Genomic DNA, 18286 nt, shown 5'->3' on the forward strand with positions numbered 1-18286 from the left:
ACAGGGCACCTCAACACCGAACCGGCGAGTCCGCCCTAGTTGTCATGCATCGGCACCCCGCAGGTGCCTTTCCGGCAACTGAGGCCAACCCGCAGGCTCAGAGAGACCCCCATGCCCAAACTATGTCAAGGGGGGTGTAAGGATGTTTTCTTTTAACGATCACAGTGGCTGCAATCGTAATCGCAGCCCCAAAACTATGGCATCGCAAGGCGTCCATCTTCCTCAAAGTGTACTCTCCCGGGACGGGATTTTGCGAGAAGTACGGCTCATGATGCAAAATACCTTTTAATGGAAACACCAACAAGTCGCAAATGTACTTCGTCCAAATTTTTAAAATATCGCTTGTATATTGCGGGAAACTGCAATGGAAACGCAGCTACATTATTAGCTGCGTAAGCTAGTTTGCACTCTGAGAAAGTAGTTCCTCTGTGTTAGCTCTATAATAACAATATAGCTAATACTTGGTTAATATTCAGGTCAGGAGATGTAAATAGACTATTGTTGGTGGTTTTTGGATGTTTTATGTAGGGCTTTATGGGCGTAATAGGTGACTACCATTACCTTGATCGTTAGCCACCTCGTACTTGTCGTATTTTACAAATTAGAACGCAATAAAAAAGTGTTCTTGTCTTACAGAGTGACTGTGAACAATAAGCACAATTCCCCCAAAAGGGCCTTTTCCTGTCATCAACTTGAGCATGCGATAGAACACGTTTGGCAGGAGAGAGACATGTGTTGCTGTACCTGACAGGCAGAATTCTCATTCCAGCTGTGCATAGAATGTAGAGCGGGGTTTCTATGTGCTTGTTTTTGGGAACATGTTCAGCTGCAAAGCTCAGCAGGGGATGGATGTAGTCGCTGGCCTTCTCTGGTGTTGTAGCCAGCTCAGATATTCCTAAAAGCAGGAAGACAAGCCACATCTGAGCCAACAAACCTTTTGAACGCATCAACCACCACACAACACAAAACTCACTTCTAACTTGCATGTCAGGTCAACGGTAACATGTAGCCTAAATTGTTGACTATAAGCCACTACTTTTTTCCTACGCTTTGAACCCTGCGGCTTATAAAACGGTGCGGCTAATTAATGGATTTTTCTTCATTGCAAATAGTTTTCTTAAAACATGCAAAGACACTAAAATGGTGTGTTGTTGTGCCATATTTTGGATGAATTCTCTCCCTGCAGGTCCTGCTTGGTGAATGTCTACAAAGCTTTAATCTGGAAGTACTAGTGCCGTTCTGTCTTCTAATGGTCCATAACATTCTACTCATATGGATTTGTCATTCCTCACTCCAAGCAACCTTTGTAAGCTTTACAATACAACTAAAACAATTCTTACTTACTAAAGCGTCCCATGTGTGATGTCTGAAGGAGTGTTTTCATGCATATTTATACGTGCTATTGTTATGTAATGAAGCTAGCGGCGTTAGCATGAGCTAATATGCTAACACGTTTACGAGTGTTTGTATTAGTATTATTACCTTAAAATAGCATTCTTTTTGTATTTTTTCAGTTTTGTAAATTCACCAAGACGTCACCGTGGAGTTATTGAGTCTGTTTAGCTGATTGGAGAGCTAGCTTCCGCAGCTAGTGGGTCCATGACGATGACTTCTGTTTTGTTTGATCATTCGTTTTACTGCCATGTTACAGACACCATTTAGAAACAGTTAAAAGGTATGTAAATAAAAATTTACAAAATCTTTTTGTGTAACCAACTCATTTCACAACGTATATATCTGCGGCTTATAGTCCGGTGCGGCTAAGTTTTGGAAAAATATTTATTTCTTCTAAAATTAAGTGGCTGCGGCTATCAGCCACTAGTCCAGAATCGATGGTAATTCTGCTCATCAGTCACATTTGTATTACTAGAGGTGGTGAAAATAACAGATTTTTAGATGCATCGCAATTCGGACATGGACGATTATAAAATCGATCAGTAAACGTCAATAATCGATAATCGGTTTATTCATGTAAATAAAATAATGCAGACAGTTCTAAAATTTGACTGACCGCAGCGAGACATGTCACCAAGAGATCCGACCAGCTTATGTTTCAGTTTTGTACACATTTCCATTAATTTAATAATGTGAGAATTAATTTAAAGGAGCCATATGTAGGAATTGCATGTCAAGTGATCATTAAATGGCCCTGATATGTTAAAAGGCATTAATAAATCATGTTCTTTTCAAATACCTCTATAACTGATAACAGTAGTTCAGCCGGGATATGCTCATTTCAAAATTAGATTTACAGCCCCGAAATCCTATTATTGTTTTCTGAAACGTTTGAAACAGCAGCCTATAGGCATACCTTGGTAAAATGTCTCCGCTTTAGTTTTGGGCGTACTAATCATGCTCTACTTATTTTCACCAGTATAACCATTGATAGCGTTGGTTGTAGTTGGTTTTATTCTTGGTTTTTTGATCATACTGACAATAATACAGCTGAAATGATTCCTCGAGTAACTCGATTACAAAATATATTCGAGGAATATTTGCTGCCTCGAGGCGTCAAGTTTTTTTTACGGAATTTTGCCTCGTTTAGGACCCCGAAGGGAATAAGCGGTAGAAAAGGGATGGATGGATGGATGGATGGTTAGGTATTGCACAGCGTGTTTATGTCACAGATCATACGCCCCCTGCACTGCACAACACCGCTCTTTTAAATACGCTTGAATTTAGAAAACTTTTTCGCTGATATAACTCGCAATGGCAGACGCGGCAGAAAGCAGTGGACAAGAGCCATAGCAAAACGAGGGAATTAAGAAGCGACAAAAGATGTCTAAAGTGTGGGAACACTTTACACTAAAATCGAAGAAAAACGCAGTAGTATGCAAACATTGCAAAGTGGAGCTCGCATACCACAATAGCACAAGTCGAGAAAGCATCCGATTTGAGGGACGTCCGGAGGGGAGGTAAGTCATATATTATCAAATGTAAACTCAAAAGTTGTGTTAGTAAAATAAATGTTATTCATTGTGATAAACAGAATGTGTTCTTTCACTACCGCGAAGTCATCAAATGCCGCCAAAAGGCGTTGAAAACTAACAACGCTATCCGAGCTGTCGTGTTCAATTAGCCTCTCATTAGTAACCACGCGAAAGTAGTCGTGCAAAGTTATTCAGGTTATTCAAGTCATGTAACCACATGCTACTTGGATAGCTTGCACTTTCACCCACTATAGTTTCTGTAGAATGCAAGAGTTCCAAGTCCTTATTCACAGTGGTAGCACTCGTGTGCAAAGTTCCTGTCAGCCATATTGGTTCTGAATATGATGTTGCACATTTCAAATGCAGTATTAAAGGCACTACCTAATCCACTTTTTATGTTTGATATAATGAAAACTGTTCCTATTGTTTTATTTTTGATACTACAAATATATTTTTATTTTAACTTTCTCAGGGAGTATTAATTTTGAACTAATTTTATATACATGTGTTTTCATCTCAAACATGTTATAATGGCAAAATGAACATTGATTACTATTTTGCATGCAATGAATGCAATGAACTGTATTGCATTCTTAAAATGTAAAAACTGTTGTTGTCATTATTAAGTGGTTTGTCTTTTTATATTGTTTACGTATTGTTGGCAGGTTGAAAACAGCTCAGCGGGTTTGCGTGGAAAAACCAACATTTAAACGGCACCGTATAATAATCATCAAAAACGCACGAGAGACAAGAACTTCGTTTTTGCGGTCACACCACACAGCACATAGGGCTTTGAGCGCACCGGTTTTTATTAGCACAATCAACCACAGACGCATTTCAGCTGTGCGTGTCAGCCTTCAATAATGAAAACAGGCGTTTAGGAAATAAAAGACAATTAGGCCAAACGCAATAATTGAGGGCACATCTTAACATGTATAATTAAACCTTAATTAAGCAAAAATATGATGTATTTAATTACTCGATAGAATACTCCATTATTAAAATATTCGATAGCTGCAGCTTTAGACAATAACCTTACGTTGTGATATTGTACGCAGGCATGACGTACTTCTTCCTGAAAATAGCCTCTTTTCTGTGTAAAATGTGTTGGTTAGAGATTTGTTATTGACAAAACGCTTGTCTATTCAGCTATTATGGTGACAAACGCTTGTCTAGTGAAACAAAAATAAATGTAAAACTGCATCAATATACATGAATTAATAAATATGTATCAATAATGGATTTTTCATTAAATCGGAGCTCCTGAATCTTAATTGTGAGGTGCCCAAAGATTCCCACGTGGTGTAGGACTGCAGCACTTGATCTCCTTACCTGGCTTGATCTTCATCACCACGGACTTCCGGTTTTGATCTCTCATTTGCCGAATATCCAGGAGTTCGAGGGGATTGCCGTTGTGCCTGGGCCAGCAGTACACGTACACCCGGGAGCCGCTGCTGCCGCAATCCACAACCAGCCCGTAGTTTAGGTGGGGGTTGCTGGTATCTGTCGCGTCCACATCGGTCACCCGGGCCAGGTGCCTTAAAACAGCAGAGTTTTGTTAAGGTGACAAATCATTCGTGTCATCACTTTACTTTGTCTTGGACTATTCCCTCTACTCTTCTCCGACTCTCTCCTCGTCATTTGGGATGTCTGTTGTGATTTCCCTTCCTGGTTTGATGACCCGCCCTATCTTGCCTCTGATTGGCCTATCCATAATGTTTTGTCCTAATCTTAATCAATCGTGACTCATCAGAGTAAACCAACCAACCAATCATGGATGTTCTTTTACATAAACCAATCAATCATTGATGTTACCCAAATATTTTGTCCCCTGCCCGAGGAGTCGCTTCGCTACGTAGCTTCGATTTTTAAGTTAATTATTTTTAATGGAAAACCGTAGTTTTTACCACCTGATTATCAAAAAAAACAAAAAAAAAACGTACTCATTTTGGCAAAGATACGGATCAAGATTTTAACACACATTGTAGGTCGGAAAAAAAACAAAGAAAAACTGAAAATATTTTATAATATTTTTACAGAGATTTAAAAAAAAGACGGATTTCCGAATATAGACGGAAAAATCACATGCCTGCTTCCTAACTTTAACAAGTGTATGAGCACCAAATAGAAAACAAATGCTCAGTTTTCTAAACAAAAAAAAATAGGGACATGATACAGTCCATTTTTTTAATGCAGGCTTCACTACACATGTACAAATACCACCTGGAGCTCTACCAGTGAGACGTGGGAGCTAAAAGTTTGAGCATTTTGTTTCTCTTCAGCTAGCACAGGGGTCGGCAACCCAAAACGTTGACAGAGCCTTACTGGACCAAAAATACAAAAAAGGAATCTGTGTGGAGCTGCAAAAAATTAAAAGCCTTATATAAGTTTTATAATGATGGCAACACATGATGTAAGTGTCTACATTAGCTATGTTAGCCTACTATCAAAATGACTATGTGTCGTAGTCTGACGCAAATCTTTGTTTACAGAAATGTTAAAATGTAATATTTATTCTCCACATTTTTGCAACATTGGAAAACATTAGTAAAACTTCTCAGTGGGTGAGATAACTCCTGGAAATGACTGTCTTAGAATGGCCAAAGGTATAGATGTGTGTGTCCAATTTAAAGGAAACTGCAGGCTGTCTTCTTCTAATGGATTTATTACAATCTTTGCAAGCTGGCTAATGTTTGCTGTGGTCTGGAACAACATGGCACACTAACAACTATCAGAAATGCTGTCAATATTATATACAGATAATGTGTCATGAGACATGCAAATATAAATTAACATAAGTAAAGAAAATTAAATGAGCTCCAATATACCTACAAACGAGGCATAATGATGCAATATGTACATACAGCTAGCCTAAATAGCATGTTAACATCGATTAACTTGCAGTTATGCAGTGACCAAATATGCCTGATTAGCACTCCATAACAAGTCAATAATATCAACAAAGCCCACCTTTGTGCATGCACGCACAGTATAAAACGTTTGGTGGACAACATGAGACAAAGAAGGAGTGGCATAAAACACGTATTTTTGTGGCAGCGTCGGAGAAAGTTGTACATGTAAACAAACTGTGCGTCACAGTCCACACAACTGTGAGATCAAGGGCCGCTGAAATTAGTAGGACAAAACGGCGCTCGCCAAATACTCTACTACACCAGTGAAGCATAAACACAAAAATATTAAACTGTGGGCTTTCTAACAATTAGGAACGCTCTGCCGAAACCATATTACAACAAAAAATATATTTTTCACCCCATTTTTTTTCCTATTTCCATACATTTTTGGAGAAGCTCCATGGAGCCACCAGGGCGCGGCTCAAGAGCCGCGGGTTGCTGACCCCCGAGCTAGCATGATGTTGCAGCTGAAATGGCACAGTAATGTTAGCTCACGTCCTCCAGATGTGTACATAACCCAATGGTACCCCAACTTAAGTGTGTTTTGAGATAAAAGTCGTCTCTGGGCTCATTGTTACGTTTTAGGTTGCAAGCAAAAACTTGAGTTACAAGCGTCTCTGCCAATAGTTGGTGGGGCGAAAGTCACAGTGGACCGCCCAAAACATCCGGTCTTACTCACCAGCATTAGCATATAGCTAGAGATCGACATAACTTTGTTTTCCGAGCATGGGACGATGTGGAGGATATTCATTTAATTGAAGGCAGAAATCATCAGAACCATGACCGACTGTGTAGCTGACTTGGCAAGGCCTTTGAGCAAATCACTGCTAGTCTGCACCATACTGAAGCAGAACGCGTTGATGACGCCAGCTGAGAATGTTAAAATACGGTCTAAACGGCGGACATTTATCCATGAAAATATCGAGAGGCTGCTGATGGTGTGTTTGATGGAGAAGCAGCTGGAAGGATACACTGTTGAAGTCCACTCTCCAAGCTAAACAAACGCTGTGCATTATTATTACATTACTTCATAAAACTATTGCAGTTGTTAGTAGTACATTCTAAATACATTCAGATTGTGATCGTTTGATATTGTATTGCTTTATGCAATATTTCTTCTCCAAAAAGTTGTTTCCGATTTAAAGATGTCTTATTTTTTTTCTACATTTAAAAGACTCACTTGTGGTCTACATAACAAGTAATAGTGGTACTTTGGCCAAAATGTTTCATAGATGATGTTTTACTGACCGTTTTCAAAGCCGCGGTCTTATTTACGTGCCTCCACTTTGACTGCGTCTTCTCCCCGCCATCTTTGTTGTTTTTATAGCGCTTCCATATGGAGTCTACTAACATATATATATCTATAACATACCATGAATTGATTTACGTGGACCCCGACTTAAACAAGTTGAAAAACTTATTTGGGTGTTACCATTTAGTGGGTCAATTGTACGGAATATGTACTGAACTGTGCAATCTACTAATAAAAGTTTCAATCAATCAATCAATATACATTAGAACTATGCTTTGTACTAGAAAGGGCAACAACAGAGGATGCATGTGCACGTACGAGCCAGTCTGCCCCACAACAAGAAGTTTATGCACCACAATGGCGAACTCTTGCAAAGCTCTTTGGGTAAATTTCCACCGTATATGGATAATCATCCGCTGACGTCACCAGTAGGAAAAATGTCACAGATCGGGCAACTTCCAAACGGCTTGTTCGGAGGAAGGTAAGATTGTTTTGTAAATATCTCCGCCATGTCTCCGTGGTTTGATTTCACATTTTTGGGACTTACACCAATCCCCAATACACAAAAACAAGTACCAATAGGTAAAAAAAAAAGAAGTTAGTTTTGCCTAAGAGGTCCCTTTTAAGGTACTGTATTTTTCGGACTATAAGGCGCACTTAAAAAAAATAATTTTTAAATCGACAGTGCGACTTATAATACGGTGCGCCTAATGTACGACATAATTTTGGTTGTGCATACCGACCTCGAAGCTATTTTATTTGGTACATAGTGTAATGATAAGTGTGACCAGTAGATGGCAGTCACATATAAGCGATATGCCAGTAAACAATCAATCAATCAATCAATCAATGTTTATTTATATAGCCCTAAATCACAATTGTCTCAAAGGGCTGTACAAGCCACAACGACAACAACACCAAAACTTTAAATGTTTCATTGAGAATATAGAACATGACCCACGGCGCTCAAAAATCTGTCAAAATGTTTTTAGTACGACATTGGTAAGCTATGAAACAGCATTGATTAATTGATTGATTGAAACTTTTATTAGTAGATTGCACAGTACAGTACATATTCCGTACAATTGACCACTAAATGGTAACACCCGAATAAGTTTTTCACCTTGTTTAAGTCAGGGTCCACGTTAACCGCTTGATGGATTGGCAACACTAAATTGGCCCTAGTGTGTGAATGTTGTCTGTCTATCTGTGTTGGCCCTGTGATGCGGTGGCGACTTGTCCAGGGTGTACCCCGCCTTCTGCCTGATTGTAGCTGAGATACGCTCCAGCGCTCCCTGCGACCCCGAAGGGAATAAGCGGTAGAAAATGGATGGATGGATGGTCGGCGCATTAAACATACGAGTATTATTATAGTACGTGTATAAGAACCGCAAAATGGCACCTATTAGCAGACGTTATCTGGCGTTTTGTTTCGCAATATTATGCAAAAACAACTTTTCTTACCTTCTGGTACCTGCTGATCTGTATATGGGATCTGCATAAGTACTGAAAATTTGCTTGAGTTCGCCATTGTAGTCCGTGCCAACACCGTAATCGATAAGCTTCTTCTTTTTCTTTACCTTCTTGTTATGTTGCATTCATCTTCCGCTGTTGCCATTTCTAATATAAAGTAGTGTAAAGTTCTAACTTATATCTGTCAGTAGACTAGCTATCAAAGCGCAAAAAACTGTAGTGGGTTTACATAATCCACCCACAGAACTTTAGTTATTAGAAGGTTCCGGTTGGACAGTTTTTCACGGGATGTTGATGTTGCATTATTGAGCCACGGATGAGAAGATGCCGCTCCGTTATTGATTGAAGTAAAGTCTGAATGTCATTAAAACAGTTAGCTCCATCTTTTGACACTTCTTCCACTCCCGTCCTTGCACGACACACCGCTGCAACAAAGATGACGGGGAGAAGACACTGTCGAAGGTGAGCCACGTAGGTAAGACCGCACACAAAACGGCGCATCCTGAAGAGACTGTCAGAAAGCGACTTGAAAATGGTCTGTAAAAGACTATCTATGCAATATTTTGACCAAAGAACCACCATCACATGTTATGTAGACTACAAGATAGTGTTTTAAATTTAGAAAAAAAATCCTACTATGACCCGTTTAACGCGCCTTATAATCTGGTGCGCCTTTTGTATGAAAAAAAACCCCTGCAGTGCGCCTTTTAATCCGGTGCGCCCTATGGTCGGAAAAATACGGTAGTTTGTTAACCTGTGGAAGTGGTTTTCCTTCGTGATCCAGCTGGTAGGCAACTTCCCAATGACAAGAAACAGGTAAAGGGTTCCAAGTAGGAAGAGGAGCAGGCCGAAGAGGAACAGCTGCCTGAATGAAGGGAGCAAGAGGCGGGGAAGCATCTGGAACGACAGGCTGAAATGCCAGGAAGCTGGGAAAAGGCACGACAAGCTGATCCTGTCAACAGATAAAACAGATGGTGGACAATCAGTATTGACTCATACTAACACACCAGGACATAAACAAACCTGGCCATGATGCAGATTGTCCTCAGAGTCTTGGTCTCATTAAGCCATCTGTTAGTGGGAGCAAAATAGGCCTTTTGGACGGCTCTACTCCATTTTCCTCACGCCCACCCATTTCCTCATATTAGCAAATATGGAATAGTTGTCGTAGAGCACATTCACTGTGGGTAATAAACAGGAAAACCTAGGGTAAACTGGGTAACACATGGGTAAGCTTAATACATTTTTTACTATAACAATCTACAAGGTTAATATAGTCTGCTTCTCTTTCTTCCCCTCCATTTATCTGCTTTATTTTGTATTTCAAGTCATCATTACATATATTTATTGTTGCATTTTAACAATTGTATTGTTTATAATAGAGGTAATTATTATTATTCATTATCAATAGTGCCATTTCTATTGGTGTTTGTATTGCTCCATTTGTAGTGTAGCCCCGGATGGCGGGGCTCTCCCTTAGAGATAGGGTGAGAAGCTCTGCCATCCGGGAGGAGCTGAAAGTAAATCAGGAAATCAGGTCAGGATGCCACCCGAACGCCTCCCTAGGGAGGTGTTTAGGGCACGTCCGACCGGTAGGAGGCCACGGGGAAGACCCAGGACACGTTGGGAAGACTATGTCTCCCGGCTGGCCTGGGAACGCCTCGGGATCCCCCGGGAAGAGCTGGACGAAGTGGCTGGGGAGAGGGAAGTCTGGTCTTCCCTGCTTAGGCTGCTGCCCCCGCGACCCGACCTCGGATAAGCGGAAGAAGATGGACGGATGGCATTTGTAGTGTAATAATGTTCATTGTCATTTCTGTATTATTTATTTCACTAACTGCTTGTTTGCTATCACATTTACTATTATATTTGTACATATCCTATTTGCTGATGTTGTTCTATTGTTGTTATTGTTGTTTGCTGTTGTTTTTGTCTCTCTGTCTTATCCCCCTTTTGTCCCCACAATTTCCCCTCTGTCTTCCTTTTTTCCCTCTTTCTATCCCCTCCTGCTCCGGCCCGGTTGCACCAAATGATAATATAAATACATTTAATAAAGTCAAATACAAATAAGGCAACAAGAGAAGTATCCCACACTTCTCTTTTGTAAAGTAAATTTGTACAGCCGATATGGGCATCTACATCAACTATATGACTTGCCTGAGAAGCTGGACAGGACAAAACAATAAATTAATTAATTTAAAAAAAAAATAAACAGGAAAACGAGTTTAAAAATAAACTGGTCAGTTTGTTAGCGTTAGCGTCCGGTTGAACGGTTGACAGTTAACCACACGAACGCCTTTAACACGTTCTATCATTCGTCCGCGTCAGGAACATGTGGCGATATTTACTTACAAATGCCATGCGTGCGGATAAATACATCAAATTAATTCCTTTTCTCGAGCAACTGCCATCTTCAGGATACCAGATACGCGCCGGCTGGAGGGAGTATGTGGCAACAAGGGGTAGCCGGTCGCTTGTCAGTGACGTCACGAGTGGGTGTGTTCGATTTTAATTCCGTGTTGCCCGGAATGTAGACACACCCATTGTTCACTTTCTAACGACAACTGGGTCAGTGTATATTTTGGTCATTTAGTTTTTCTTTATCCATCCATCCATCCATTTTCTACCGCTTGTCCCTTTCGGGTCGCTGGAGCCTATCTCAGCTGCATTCGGGCGGTAATGGAAATTGAAAACCAACAACGATCGGTGTGTTTGAAATTCATTTAAAAAAGAAAGAAAGTTGAAAAACAAAGCAGTTTTTGTTTTTTTGGTGTCGAAGAGTTATTTTATTATTTCTTCGGTCAGTGGTCAACGAAATAAAGAAATAATGAGATTTAAAAAAAAAAAAAAAACAGTTTGATTTGTCTTATACTTCCTAATGAACATAACATAACGGCAAAACAAACCAAAACGAGTGTTTTCATTCATATTCTTATACCGGAATATTTTACTTTCAAAGTAAAAGCTTTGAAAATGTATCGGTGGGTTGTAATCACGTGACCTAGAGGCACATCCGGGTTTCAGGCGATGGCCTTGCAGTGTTTTTCAACCACTGTGTCGCGGCACACTAGTGTGCCGTGAGATACAGTCTGGTGTGCCGTGGGAGATTATCAAATGTTATCTATTTGGGTTAAAAATATTTTTTTGCGGTTTATATTTTTTTAAATTTTATTTCTGATTATTATTATTATTATTAATGTCATATATATATATATTTTTTGTTATTTAATTGATGTATTTGTAGATACTCCTTTGTTTTGTTTTTTGCTGTGTCTTTCTTTTTTTGGGGGGCGGGGATATAAACAACAAATATTTTGACATTTAGGGCAGACAACAGATATATGATGTATGTGAATCTGATGTAATGGATAGGAATGTCTGATGCTGGATGTCAATAAAAATAAAATGAAAAAAATATATCTATATATTTTTTGCAAACCAGTAATTAGTCTGCAAATTATGTGTTGTTGTTGAGTGTCGGTGCTGTCTCGAGTTCGGCAGAGTAACCGTGTAAATTAATACTCTTCGATATCAGTAGGTGGCAGCAGGTAGCTAATTGCTTTGTAGATGTGGGGAAACAGCGGAGGCAGCGTGCAGGTAAAAAGGTGTCTAATGCGTAAACCAAAAATAAACAAAAGGTGAGTGTCCCTAAGAAAAGGCATTGAAGCTTAGGGAAGGCTATGCAGAACCAAACTAAAACTGAACTGGCTACAAAGTAAACAAAAACAGAATGCTGGACGACAGCAAAGACTTACTGTAGAGCAGAGACGGCGTCCACAAAGTACATCCGAACATGACATACCAATCAACAATGTCCCCACAAAGAAGGATAAAAACAACTGAAATATTATTGATTGATAAAACAAAGTAAATGCGGGAAATATCGCTCAAAGGAAGACAAGAAACTGTGAGAGGAAAATACCAAAAAAAAGAGAAAAAGCCACCAAAATAGGAGCGCAAGACAAGAACTAAAACACTACACACAGGAAAACAGCAAAAAACTCCAAATAAGTCAGGGGGTGGTGTGACAGGTGGTGATCAGTACACCTACTTTGAGACAAGAGCTTTATTGATGCATTCTTGGTCATGGTTTAAAGTCATATCCAACAATTGCGACAACGACTTTTTACTGTCAACTGAGTCGTTTTTTAACGATTTCTGCTGGTGGTGTGCCTCCGGATTTTTTCAACGCAAAATATGTGCCTTGCCTCAAAACAGTTTGTAAAACACTGGTTTAGAGCACTAAATGATTTAAGACGTGGCATAACAAGGACTGACGTATACAGAAATCTCTACGAAAGTACAGGCAAAACCGTCCTGAGATCGGTAGGTCGTGAGTTCAAACCCCGGCCGAGTCATACCAAAGACTATAAAAATGGGACCCATTACCTCCCTGCTTGGCACTCAGCATCAAGGGTTGGAATTCGGGGTTAAATCACCAAAAAGGATTCCCGGGCGCGGCCAACGCTGCTGCTCACTGCTCCCCTCACCTCCCAGGGGGTGATCAAGGGTGATGGGTCAAATGCAGAGAATAATTTTGCCACACCTTTTATTGATTGATTGATTGATTGAAGCTTTTATTAGTAGATTGCACAGTACAGTACATATTCCGTACAATAGTACCTAGTGTGTGACAATCATTGGTACTTTAACTTTAGCTTTAACAATTTGATCACGTACCATACATTACAATACATACAGTGTTTTTCTGACAGGCCAGACCACGGGCTCACTTTAAGTCACTAACTCCGGTTTGGGTATATAAAAACATCGTTATGGTCTGTTTTTCCGTTTGTGTTGTGTAGATTTTTCTGTAGAAGTCGGTCCTCGTTGTGCCATATCTAAAAATCCAGTGTTTCCCACACATTCATTTATTTGTGGCGGCCCGCCACGAAATAATTAAGGCCGCCACAAAAAAATGTTTTGTATTTTTTTATTTTTGTCCTGTCCAGCTTCTCAGGCAAATCATATAGTTGATGTAGATGCCCATATCGGCTGTTCAGATTTATTTTACAAAAGAGAAGTGTAGGATCAAGATTTTTGGAGCTCTTTGTTCAGTGGATCAGATGTTTGATGAAGCTCTGTGTCTATCTACCACCACTACTGTTTTCTGTTTATTTGTTACTGACTGTGGCAGGACACTTCTGCCTCTGTTTCACTTTATGTTGCTGGTAAATAATATGGTTGTAGTAGTAGGCTAAAGTTAAATTATTTAGTATGCACTAATTAAAGGGGCAGAGCTTTAAGAGACATTTTAGCTTTTATATTTTTATAAGATATATTTTTTTAAGAACCACAATTAATAAATATATTTCAGTGAATAACTTATTGTTCAAATCTGTATATAAATATGTACATAAAGTGTTGTAATTATATTGTAAAATGGATGGATGGATGGATGGACGTTTAAAACAAAACTGTTATTATTAATTAGTAAGTATACATTTTTTTAGCCTTTCTAGAGAAAATCATATCATTGTAGTAAATTATGCAAATTACTGGATGATGTCATGGTGACCACGCCCATAGCCACACCCCCACCGCCACAGGTATCTTGGCAGTTTATGGGAAACACTGAAATCATTTCTGTGACGTTCTTCAAATATAGTTTAGCCACAGTCACAGGCACAAGGGTATCGTAGTGATTATCTCCGCTTTTACTTTGAAAATAAAACTTCCGGTTTCTGCAAATAAAAAGTCATCATGTTTTGGTCTGTTTTCCGGTTTACTGGGGATTTTAATTTTTATAACATGAAATATGAAATGATAATAAAGCCATTTATTAAATGTATTTAGCACTCTTGGACACAAAAAAGAATAAAGCTTTCATTTTCCTTTTTGTATGATAAAACAAAATCCAAGTTGATCAATCGGTTTTTGTTTTTCAATTTACGTTTATGAAAATAAAATTCAACGACCAAAACATACACCAACCACAATCATTTTCTGTCATTCACATCAGACAGTAGTTTATTTAAAAATATACATTTATTCCAACTAATATATATATATATATATATATATATATATATATATATATATATATATATATATATATATATATATATATATATATATATATATATATATATATATATATATATATATATATATATATACATACTTACACAGTATATATATATAAACATTCACAATAATTCAGTTTCTGGTTAAGTTAATTTGAACATTGACATTAATTCATAGTATGTCAATAATGTGCATTGTATAATCAAACAATATACATTTTAAGTGTCTTCTTGATACAAAATCAACACTACAGCAAAATTACTGTAAACAATTGTAGTGAAAAAGTTGGATTTTGTTCACTTAAACAGGGTCTCAAACTTGTGGCTCGCAGCCCATTTGCGACCTGCAAGCCCGTATTTTGTGGCCCTTTACTCTACTTCATAGTTTAGTGCAATAGTTGGTAACACTTTAGTATGGGGAACACATATTCACCATTAATTAGTTGCTTATTAACATGCAAATTAGTAACATATTGTCTCTTAGTTATTATTAAGTACTTATTAATGCCTTATTCTATTATACAGCCAGTAAGCCATTAACTAAGAGTCTTCCCTCAATAACCTCAGAATTATTGCTTATTAGTTAAAGTTAAAGTACCAATGATTGTCACACACACACTATGTGTGGTAAAATCTGTCCTCTGCATTTGACCCATCACCTTGTTCACCCCCTGGGAGGTGAGGGGAGCAGTGGGCAGAAGCGGTGGCTGCGCCCGGGAATCGTTTCTGGTGCTTTAACCCCCAATTCCAACCCTTGATGCTGAGTGCCAAGCAGGGAGGTAATGGGTCCCATTTTTATAGTCTTTGGTATGACTCGTAACTCGTAACCCTAACCCTAAGCCAAAGCCTAAGCCTAACCCTTATATGTTCCCCTAGTGTCCAAATAACTGTAATTTAAGTCTTTGTTACTTTAATAAGAAACTAATTAATGGTGAATATGTTCCCCCATACTAAAGTGTTACCCAATAGTTAAATATATTACTGACAACACAGATTGGGCATCACAATGAGCAATTTATTTTACGTCTGAGGAACAGCGGTGTCAAAATAAAACAATTTTCAACATTCAATTTGACAGTTATCAGGACTTAAAGGGCCCCTTTGAAGCTGAAAACCCTGGCATTATTTCATAGTTCTAGACCTAAAAATAAATCTACAAGTAAAATTCCACCTAAAATACACAAAGTAACCATTTTGAGTTTCAGCCCACTTTTAGCTGCTGACGTCACTTACTACCGCTGAATTGATTGAAACTTTTATTAGTAGATTGCACAGTACAGTACATATTCCGTACAATTGACCAATAAATGGTAACACCCGAACACGTTTTTGAACTTGTTTAAGTCCACGTTAATCAATTATGGTAAATTACTGGCATCTTCATCCCGATTCACTATATTTTGGAGCAGTATTTGAAGGAAATGACATGACGGAGAACAATGGTAGTTATGAAAAACACTAACCTGTTTATTATTAACCGTCTGGTGTGGACTTATGCTGTCTTACATTGAAATGGAGCGTAGTAGTTCTTTGGCGACACCTCGTGGCCATAGTAGTTTACAAAACCCAAAACCAGTGAAGTTGGCACGTTGTGTAAATGGTAAATAAAAACAGAATACAATGATTTGCTAATCCTTTTCAACCTATATTAAATTGAATAGACTGCAAAGACAAATACTTAACGTTCGAACTGAAAAACTTTGGGGTTTTTTGCAAATATTAGCTCATTTGGAATTTGATGCCTGCAACATGTTTCAAAAAAGCTGGCACAAGTGGCAAAAAAGACTGAGAAAGTTTAGGAATGCTCATCAAACACTTATTTGTAACATCCCACAAGTGAACAGGCTAATTGGGAACAGATTGGGTATAAAAGCAGCAAACATTCACAAACAAGGATGGGGCGAGGGTCACCACTTTGTGAACAAATGCGTGAGCAAATTGTTGAACAGTTTAAGAAAAACCTTTTTCAACCAGCTATTGCAAGGAATTTAGGGATTTCACCATCTACGGTCCGTAATATCATCAAAAGGTTCAGAGAATCTGGAGAAATCGCTGCACGTAAGCAATGATATTGCGGACCATCGATCCCTCAGGCGGCACTGAATCAAAACCCGACATCAGTGTGTAAAGGATATCACCACATGGGCTCAGGAACACTTCAGAAAACCACTCTCAGTAACTACAGTTGGTCCCTACATCTGCAAGTGCAAGTTAAAACTCTACTAGGAGCGGCGTGGCGAAGTTGGTAGAGTGGCCGTGCCAGCAATCGGAGGGTTGCTGGTTACTGGGGTTCAATCCCCACCTTCTACCATCCTAGTCACGTCCATTGTGTCCTTGGTCAAGACACTTCACCCTTGCTCCTGATGGCTGCTGGTTAGCGCCTTGCATGGCAGCTCCCGCCATCAGTGTGTGAATGTGTGTGTGAATGGGTGAATGTGGAAATACTGTCAAAGCGCTTTGAGTACCTTAAAGGTAGAAAAGCGCTATACAAGTATAACCCATTTATCATTTATCATTTACTATGCAAAGCAAAAGCCATTTATCAACAACACCCAGAAACGTCGCCGGCTTCGCTGGGCCTGAGCTCATCTAAGATGGACTGATGCAAAGTGGAAAAGTGTTCTGTGATCTGACGAGTGCACATTTCAAATAGTTTTTTGGAAACTGTGGACGTCGTGTCCTCCGGACCAAAGAGGAAAAGAACCATCCGGACTGTTATAGGCGCAAAGTTGAAAAGTCAGCATCTGTGATGGTATGGGGGTGTATTAGTGACATCTGTGAAGGCGCCATTAATGCTGAAAGGTACACACAGGCTTTGGAGCAACATATGTTGCCATCCAAGCAACGCTATCATGGACGCCCCTGCTTATTTCAGCAAGACAATGCCAAGCCATGTGTTACAACACCGTGGCTTCATAGTAAAAGAGTGCGGGTACTAGACTGGCCTGCCTGTAGTCCAGACCTGTCTCCCATTGAAAATGTGTGGTGCATTATGAAGCGTAAAATACCACAACGGAGACCCCCGGACTGTTGAACAACTTAAGAATCAAGCAAGAATGAGAAAGAATTCCACCTGAAAAGCTTCAAAAATTGGTCTCCTCAGTTCCCAAACGTTTACTGAGTGTTGTTAAAAGGAAAGGCCATGTAACACAATGGTAAAAATGCCCCTGTGCCAACTTTTTTGCAATGTGTTGCTGCCATTAAATTCTAAGTTAATGATTATTTGCAAAAAAAAAACAAGTTTCTCAGTTGGAACATTAAATATCTTGTCTTTGCAGTCTATTCAATTGAATATAAGTTGAAAAGGATTTGCAAATCATTGTATTCTATTTTATTTACGAGTTACACAACGTGCCAACTTCACTGGTTTTGTACTAAATGAAGCTCATGACGCAGTAAGTTGAATTGTGCGGACACGTTTGTTACTGGATACTTTCTCATACGCTTCTACCTTGGAGGCTTTGTATGTTTAAGAAATATCTAACTATAATTATTTGATACTTGTTTATATTGGCTATTGTGCTGTTTTAGACTGCAATGTTGCTCAATTAAGGACACTTGTTACAGTACATATGCCTAGCTTGTGTGCTATTGTGTGCTTAGCTGCTAGCGCCTAGCATGTTTACCTTTTGTAAAAAAAAAAAAAAAATTGCAGCTATTGCACTGACATCAGATTAGGGCATCCCCAGTCCTCAC

General features: G+C 39.0%; 2 protein-coding genes across 6 annotated transcripts in view; both read right to left on the reverse strand.

Moving 5' to 3' along the window:
• entpd4 (ectonucleoside triphosphate diphosphohydrolase 4) overlaps positions 1-11038 on the reverse strand; it is a 30722-nt gene extending 19684 nt beyond the window's left edge. For all 4 annotated transcript variants that reach the window (XR_009821703.1, XR_009821702.1, XM_062025428.1 and 1 more), the window contains exons 1-5: positions 10917-11038; positions 9591-9748; positions 9322-9519; positions 4263-4468; positions 745-895 (exon numbers count right to left, since the gene is read on the reverse strand). Coding sequence is in view for 2 of the 4 variants with exons in the window: in XM_062025428.1 (XP_061881412.1) it covers positions 745-895; positions 4263-4468; positions 9322-9519; positions 9591-9598 (563 nt within the window). In the remaining 2 variants the exon portion in view is untranslated. The remainder of the gene's footprint in view (positions 1-744; positions 896-4262; positions 4469-9321; positions 9520-9590; positions 9749-10916) is intronic.
• Positions 11039-17898: 6860 nt separating this feature from the next.
• si:ch211-214j8.12 (uncharacterized protein LOC100000539 homolog) overlaps positions 17899-18286 on the reverse strand; it is a 12878-nt gene continuing 12490 nt past the window's right edge. For both annotated transcript variants that reach the window (XM_062025434.1, XM_062025435.1), the window contains exon 5: positions 17899-18286. This exon is cut by the window's right edge and continues 360 nt beyond it. In XM_062025434.1, coding sequence (XP_061881418.1) covers position 18286 — 1 coding nt within the window. In that variant the 3' untranslated portion in view covers positions 17899-18285.

This window comes from Entelurus aequoreus, linkage group LG17 (genome assembly GCF_033978785.1).
Source record: "Entelurus aequoreus isolate RoL-2023_Sb linkage group LG17, RoL_Eaeq_v1.1, whole genome shotgun sequence".
NCBI classification, from domain to species: domain Eukaryota; kingdom Metazoa; phylum Chordata; class Actinopteri; order Syngnathiformes; family Syngnathidae; genus Entelurus; species Entelurus aequoreus.